General features: G+C 47.7%; 1 protein-coding gene across 3 annotated transcripts; it reads right to left on the reverse strand.

The window, feature by feature from the left end:
- Positions 1 to 1,811: 1,811 nt before the first annotated feature.
- On the reverse strand, positions 1,812 to 6,381 carry LOC125528720 (U-box domain-containing protein 25). Of its 3 annotated transcripts, none has more exons than XM_048693164.1 (6): positions 4,256 to 6,381; positions 2,664 to 2,749; positions 2,519 to 2,569; positions 2,330 to 2,425; positions 2,138 to 2,209; positions 1,812 to 2,032 (listed from the first exon to the last, which is right to left on the reverse strand). In XM_048693164.1, exon 1 carries the CDS (start codon positions 5,428 to 5,430, stop codon positions 4,339 to 4,341), a length of 1,092 nt encoding a protein of 363 aa, XP_048549121.1. In that variant the 5' UTR covers positions 5,431 to 6,381; the 3' UTR covers positions 1,812 to 2,032; positions 2,138 to 2,209; positions 2,330 to 2,425; positions 2,519 to 2,569; positions 2,664 to 2,749; positions 4,256 to 4,338. The 3 variants fall into 3 exon arrangements, with proteins under 3 accessions (XP_048549121.1, XP_048549114.1, XP_048549130.1); XM_048693157.1 differs by having other exon boundaries at positions 3,855 to 6,377; XM_048693173.1 differs by having other exon boundaries at positions 2,330 to 2,428; positions 3,855 to 6,377.
- Between the last annotated feature and the right edge of the window lie 1,519 nt (positions 6,382 to 7,900).

The following is a 7,900-nucleotide window of genomic DNA, read 5'->3' on the forward strand; positions in this document are numbered from 1 at the left end:
AAATGTCGGTGTAATTACATTGAAAGTTCACTAGTTTGGACTGTATTTGTAAGTTCAGTAATTTTGAGTTAATTACACTGTAATGTCAATGTAATGTCAGTGTAATTACCCTGCAGGTTGAGTAATTTGGACTGTAATTTGTATTTGTAATCATATTGTAACTTTAGTAAATTTGGACTTCGCAGGGGTAAGACTAGGTTCCTATAATCCCTCCCCAGACCCCATCTTCTGTGGGAGCTTCTATGCACTGGGTCTGTCCTTTTATTGTATCTTTAGTAAATTTGGACTGTGTATCCTTGTAATTTTCAGTAATTACGCTTCATATTTTAATGTGCTTACATTGTATATCCATGTGTAACTTATATGATTTTACATTGTATTTACACTAGTGTTTTTTGAATTTTCCATTATGTAAGTACTTTAGATTGTCATTGCATTTACACTGTAATTCTCTATGTAAATTTGTTGATTTTATCTTTTTGTTAGTTGCAGTTCTGGTTTGTTTGGATGGCAAGATTGCGTAAAGCTTGTGAGCAGGGACCCCATGCCGTTTCTCCTGATGACAGTGTTGAATGTTTATATAATCCTTTTGTTTCTGACGATTTTGCAGATGCTGTTTGTTTTAAAATGTCTCAGGTTTATTTTCTCATCTTTTTAACATCTATTCCTTATTTAGTTTGCTTTTTCCGCTTTCAAATTATTTAATTTAGTTATTTTTTGCTCTCTGTTGGAATCTTCTATGGATGATGGCACTTTTGACACACAATTGTTCAACATTTATGTGAATCATGTAAGTAAACTTTTCTGATTTGCCTTTTTGATCTCGTCTATTCGATGTTCTTCTCTGTTTTCATATCACAAGTGTTCTTATATATCTTTTGTTTTCATATCCCATATGTTCTTATCTCTACTCTTATAAAAAACAGAGTTGGTGTTGATGGTGTGCCTGCCATCCTGCAATATAGGCCGTCCGATTTATATCTGACGGATAGGAAGGAAATTATGGCAATTTTGCAAAATGATACCCACACCCCTCTCCACATTTGCAAATAAGGCTTTCCCTCGTTGATCCTTTTCTCTCACAAGATAAACTACTCATAGAAATGCATCTTGATGTTCCGTGCAACGCATGGGCATCTTGCTAGTATACCTTTTATTTTACTCTCTTTTTTTTGGTTTGTAGAAGTTAGATATTTGAAACGGAAGATAACTACTGCAGGAGACCGTAATGTGGTATGTAAATATGTTTTTTTGGTTATGGTCCTATTTCTGTATTCATGCATCTTTACTTTGTACTGTAATTAGTTTTGGTCTTTTACAGTAAGATTGAAAGCAACTTAAGCAACTTACTGTGAGCATTGAGGCTTTTTACCGTGCTCATTCAACTGTAACTAGTGCATGTATGCTGGGAAATTCCAAGTTGTACCTTGCTTTTAGGATAGCCTTTTGATAGTGAGCTTGACTGCTTTTTTAGTGTGATCGTGTTACTGTAATTAGTATATTGGGTAATACCTAGTTTCTAGGCCTAGAAAATTGGTTTCTCTATTTCTCGTATATTTTTACAGTAAGGTTGTATGCTTTTTACTATGCTCTTGATATTGTAATTAGTGTGTGTTTATTTGGTAATTCCATGCCTGTTTATTAGGTTAGTATTTTTATTTTCTTTCTTTTACAGTCAGCTTGTATGCTTTTACTGTGTTAATGGCATTGTAAATACTGTAGGTATGTTGGGCAATTCCAGTTTTTCTAGTATGGTTTGTAGTTTACTCTCTTTGAAATTCTCTGAAACATCTTGTAGGAAGATCTAGGAGTTTGATTTCTATTTACTGTGTACACTTAACTGTAAATTCGTTTTCTGTACATGAAACATCTCATAGGAACATCTCGTAGGAAGATCTAGGTACTCCTTGTCTTCTTCGGTTTGAGTTTACTGCTGTTTTTCTGTCTCTTCACTTCTTTCTGTTGCTTGTAGATTTAGCCCTTTCTCTGTTGCTTGTGTTGCAGATGTATCATATGCAGATTCTTCAGGTTCCTGTATTTATTGTTTGTTAGTTTTAGCCATCTTAAGGATTATTTTCACCAGAAGTTACTTTTTAGCTAGTCCAAGTCAGCCATCTTAACTATCATGTGAGTTTACCTTGTCAGGTTCCATGTTGTCAAATAGACTGACATCCCATGGGTTGTGAACACTCATCATCACAGTTTCTCCCTGCATCAACAAGTGAACCCACAAACATTGTCATTCAATCACACTACCAGTGTTATAGTCATATATACGCAAAATAGTCTCATCTGGGCATTCTTTTTTAATCTGGAGGGCAATGCTTACCGTGTCGTTGTGTGTTCATGTTTGATAATTGCTGGTTGCAGTGTTCGCCAGATTGTAGTCAGTTTCTGTACTTCCCTGGAATCCAGAATAATTTTCCTGCTAGGTAGGGCGGTAAAATGCATGCATAAGTATAATTTTTGTGTTTATAGGCTGTGCTCTTTTTGCAATGTTTCCAATTTCCTTTTTTACCTTGTACATCATCTGCACTTGAAGAAGTTCAGTAAATGTGTACGCCCCGTTCTGTAAATACGATTTTTTACAAACCAGTTAGATACAACAACCTGATCCTTGCTTTCTTTATTTTATTTTCCACAAGAAGCAATTATTGGCTTACATGAAGGAGTGCATCCTCTTCATCTTGCAGGTATGACTCCTGTCCTCGCATTCTTGCTTCCCTTCGTTTCCTTCAGCTTCTTGTTCCTGAAATTTTAAGAAAAAATGGAAGTACTCAGTATCATGTTCTTAAGCAAAGCTATTGTTTTTTGCTTGAATTTCAGTGTTTCCTCTGAGCTATGTAAGGTGTCAACAAAGATCTAAATTACAAGCTAGAGATGAATTTTTCGCGGCATCTTGCATTATGTAATTGACAACCAAGATAGGTTACAGTGTGTCTTCTTGATACTTACAGTGCCATGTTCTGAAAATTGGAGTCCAATTTGTAGTGTAATTTCATCTTGTAATTTATTCTATGTAAATTACAGTGTAATGTCAGTGTACTTACATTTTTTTATACTGTAATTACACTGTAACTCACACTAATTGCCCTGTTTTTACAGTGTAATTTTCAGTGGTTTCCACTGGAATATGTAGTATGTTCTACTGTAAACATTTTACTGTAAATCTTCTGCTATTTCACTGTAAATCTTCTGCTATTGCACTATAAATGTTATGCATTCTAAATCTACTGGAAAATCATTTGGTCTGCGTAGATTGGACACGGAAGGGGCTTTTATAACTGAAATACCTGTGTACTTGCAATGCCATGTTCTGAAAATTCCAGTCCATATTGTAGTGTAATTTTCATTTTGGAATTTATTCAATGTAATTTACGGTGTAATGTCAGTGTACTTACATTTATTTTACACTGTAATTCATACTATTTGCCCTGTTTTACAGTGTAATTTTCAGTGGTTTTCACTGCAATATCTCATCGGAATATATAGTAGCATGTTTTACTGTGAACATTTTACTGTAAATCTTGTGCTAATTCACTATTAATCTACTGCTATTGCACTATAAAACTGTTGCTAATGCACTGTAAATCTAGTGCAAAATCATTGTAAAAACTTGCTGTAATTCCACTATGTAAAGGTTGATTTTGATCTTGCTTTTTCATGTCTATGTTCATCCAACGACCCCATGCTCCTTTTCTGTTCTGGTTTCTTACTTTTGTTGCAAAGGTGTAGTAACTTCCCCTCTGTTTTCATGCAGATGCTGAGAAGAAGGTGAAGGGAGCTGTTTCTCACAGATGGGAGGAGCGTTAGTGAAAGGGACGCAGAGAAGTTTGGCCGGAGAGGTCTCTCACCTGGAAATCCATGTCTTTCTCCAGCTCTGCTCCCTTGGAGGAATCCCCGCCGTGTTTGCTTCTTGTTCTTGTGTGCGATGGAGAGGTTATGCAGCTTGTTCTTTTTTGGGGTTTTAAAGCGGGGACCCGTTTAGTCTTTCTCAGGGTCTCTTTTTGATTTTTAAAGGAAGAGAGAGGGAAAGACAAGAGACAATCGGATGTAAAACACGGTGGAAATATATGACTGAAATGGAATTGGATTTCAGTCGGATGTAAAACAGACAATCCCTCTCTATTATCTAATGTAATGTAATGTAATCAATCACCCAAGGTTGTTGCAACAGTGGCCACCTAATCAGATCCAGTCCGCCCGCTGATCATCAGCCGTCCCGTCAGTCCGTCACTGCGCGTGGGGTGCGTACCATTCTACTCGAGCTTCACTCCAGTGGAGTGGAGTGGAGTGGAGTGAGGCCGACGCCGAGGCGGCCGGTTGCTCGTCGCTTCATCAGGAGCCGCCGACGCCGTCCCAGGCGAGCCCGAGGCGGCCGCCCTCCTGGAGCGCGCGGAGGAGCTGGGCGCCCTTGCGCCGCCCGCGCGCGCTGCACTCGCCCTGCATCGCGCCCACCACCGCCTTCACCACCTCCGGCGGCGGCGGGGACGCGCCGGCCGCCTCCTCGCCGCCGTAGATGGCCGCCAGCACGCCGATGGCGCACTCGCGCCCGCGCCCGGACATGCCCTCCACGGCGCGCGCCAGCACGGGCGCCGCCAGGGCCTCCCTGCGCACGGCTGCGGCGCCCCCGGCCGCCGTGCAGAGCAGCTCGAGTGCTGCCAGCGCGCGCTCCGCCGTGGCGCCCGCGGGGCCCGACGCCGCCACCGCCTCCACGCCTGCCGACGCCGCGCCGGCCTCCACCGCCGCCTCCCGGTTCCCCTCCTCCAGGAGCATCACCAGCAGCACCTTCGCCGCCAGCCTCGCCGTCGCCGGCTCCCGCACCGCGGCCACCACCCCGGCAACAACGGCAGCCGGCACCGTCTTTGAAGTTTCGGTGGCCTCCATCTCCCGCTCCACCGCACGCAGCGCCGCCACCACATCCCCCGCCGCGAACTTCTCCTCCGTGCTGCCCGCCACCGCGTGGCTGGCCGCTCCTGCCCCCGCCGCGGACGCCGACGAGGCCGCCTGCTGCGGGTGGTGCACCGGCAGCCGCCACTGCGTGAAGCTCTGCGACGCGGAGCTCGACGAGGACGAGGAAAACGACGACGGCCCGGCACCGTTGCTGCCGTTAGCATTACCCCCGTGCACCACCTGCTTCTGACGATGCCACTGCACCGGCGACGGCACCGCCGAGGCCGCAACCGCCTCCACGAGCGCCGGTGACGCGTCGCCGCCCGGCGTGGCCGACCCACCACCACCGCCACCCTTCACCCCACCATTCCCCGCCGCGGCATTGTTGTTGGGCGTGGCCGTGGGGCTGAGCGCCGGGTGCGTGCAGGTGCTGAAGATGCCACACGAAAAGAGCGCCCGGGGCGTCGCCTTGAGCTTCGTCCCCACTCCCCCGCCCCCGCCCGCGGCCGGCATCTCCCGGTGCGCGCCGCGGCTCATGTCGTCCCGCTCCGCGCGCGAGCAAGCGCAGCGGCAGCGGCAGCGGCAGCAGCAGAAGCGCCACGTAAATGCCAGCAGTGGAGGCGGGGCGGACACGCGCAGAGCGGTGCGGGGTGGGTTGTTACGTCTGTCGGCGCGAGGTGGAGGGCGGCCGGGCGGGATGATGATATGGAGGTGGCGGGCAGAGGAGAGGAGAGCGCGGCGGTGGTGGCCCAGGCGAGTTGAATGCGGCCTCGCGCTGCGCCTGTGCGCGCTGTCGAGCGAGGCGCAGGCGGGCACTTAACAGCGGGTGACCGAGGCGGGCGTCAGCCGGTGCCGGGGTAAAAGCTAGGAGAGCGGCGCGGTGAAAACGAGCGGCGCACCGCAGTGGCGAGGCCGGTCGGAGGAGCAGCGCGTGCGTTTTACCGGGCGGGGAGGGGAACAAACAAAGCGAGTAGGCAGCGGCGGGGTTGCAGTGGCAGGCGGTGGGGAAGGGAGCGAGCGATCCGATCGACCGATCGATCCCGGGAGCATGTGCGGCGGCGCAGTGGCGGAGCCCCCACCGCGGTCCTGGCTGCGGGGTGGGGGCGGGCTATGGCGGGCGAGAGAGAGGCTAGCCGCACCTACCGGACGGGGCGCATATGCGGTGGCAGAGAGCTGGGAGAGGGCGACGGATGTGACACTGGGAGCAGGGGGGAGCAGAGGGGGATCCTCGTTCGTTCCATGGCGATGCGTGACTGCGCATGGCATGCGACGTCGGCGAGTGAGTACGTGGCCGGCGGATCGCCGGAACCGTGCAATCATGTCATTCCTGGCACTGCTGCCGCTGCCGCTGCTGGTGGTTGGTGACTTGGTGATGGCGGGAGAGGATGACTGGCTGACTGCCTCAGTGGATGTGGATCGATCGGTTGGTCTGCATTATTGGAGGAGGCAGTGCAGTGGTCGATCGGCCATCCGATTGTGTGCAAGCCAATCAACGGTGTCGGGTGAGCGAGTCAGATTTCCCAGCCTCCTGCACGGCTGCACGTACGCGTGTATGTAGAGGTCTTCTCTTCTGCAGATTTAAGGACTTGCAGTTGGGCCAACTCCAGCCCAAACGGACGTCCGGTTTCTCTGGATTTTATCCGTTTGGGTAACAGCAAAGAGGCATTGTTCGGTCTTTTCTGCGGAACGCGTTGTTAGTGCGTTCAACATGGCCGGCGTATAAATGTGTACTAGTATTTTTTAACTAAACATTGCAAATAGTTTGAAATGAACCGATACATTTATTGGTTGTCAATGTGACTCCATGTGCGCTCAACCAAGTGATTTTGGAGTTGCATATCATTATGCCAATCACACCTTTCACAAATGAAATTCGATGAATTGTTCAAACGTTGCCGGTTCTTGGTGCCCAGGCACAACAATTTCACCCTCATATTCAAAGTCTTGGTCGTAGATATTGTTATCACGCCCCTCCTTCATGATCATGTTATTCATGATCACACAAGCAGTCATCACCTCCCAAAACTTCTCGGTGCTTCATGTGAGTGCAGGGTGTCAAACGATACCCCATCGAGATTGAAGCACACAAAAAAGCACGCTCCACGTCTTTCCTAGCACTCTCTTCTACTTCGGCAAATCTCTGTTTCTTCTCTCCTTCTAGATTGGATATTGTCTTCACAAGAGTTGACCACGAGAATAAATACCATCAGCTAGGTAGTATCCCTTATTGTAATAGTGGCCGTTGATCTCAAAGTTGGCATCTGGGCAATGGCCTTCTACAAGCCTTGTGAACATTGGAGAGCGCTGAAGCACGTTGATATCATTGTGAGAACCGGCCATGGCGAAGAAAGAGTGACATATCGAAAGATCTTTTGAAGCAATCGCTTCTAGTATGACAGTGCAACCTTTTACATGTCCCTTGTACTGCCCCTCCCAAACAAATGGATGGTCCTTCCACTTCCAGTGCATACAATCTATACTGCCAAGCATTCCCGGAAAGCCTCTATCTGCAGTGATCGCCAACAACCGGGTTGTATCTATGGCATTGGTCTCTCTCACGTACTCAGGGACAAACACTGTCACCACGGCCTTGTAGAACATGTACATTGATTTGAGACATGTGGACTCACTCATACGAATGTGCTCATCCAAAAGATCACCGGGAATTCCGTATGCAAGTGCATTTTTGATAAGAGGAGAAACCAACCTTGCCAAGAGAATCCTCCTTGCACTCAAAGTAATCATCAAATGCTATCACTCCCTCTTGAATACGATTGAACACATGCCTCGCCATACAGAAGCTTCGCCAGGAAAGATGGGGTTTGAAGAGCGGGGAATTCTCAAATTAATCGGCATTCAGTAGGGCATGACTGCTCTCCCTATTGCGGTTCAGCGCCGGAGCATGGCCTAGGATTGATTCCCTGAACCTAAGCCGGTGCCTAGCAATGTGGTTATTAACTACCAATGCAGTAACCACAAACTCTTCGTCATTCGACGAAAAATCATC

Source organism: Triticum urartu, chromosome 1, assembly GCF_003073215.2.
Source record: "Triticum urartu cultivar G1812 chromosome 1, Tu2.1, whole genome shotgun sequence".
In the NCBI taxonomy this organism is placed as follows: domain Eukaryota; kingdom Viridiplantae; phylum Streptophyta; class Magnoliopsida; order Poales; family Poaceae; genus Triticum; species Triticum urartu.

What these genes read in the sequence shown, in the direction of transcription:
- LOC125528720 (XM_048693164.1), bottom strand. Translation starts at nt 5,430, where the DNA reads ATGAGCCGCGGCGCGCACCGGGAGATGCCGGCCGCGGGCGGGGGCGGG.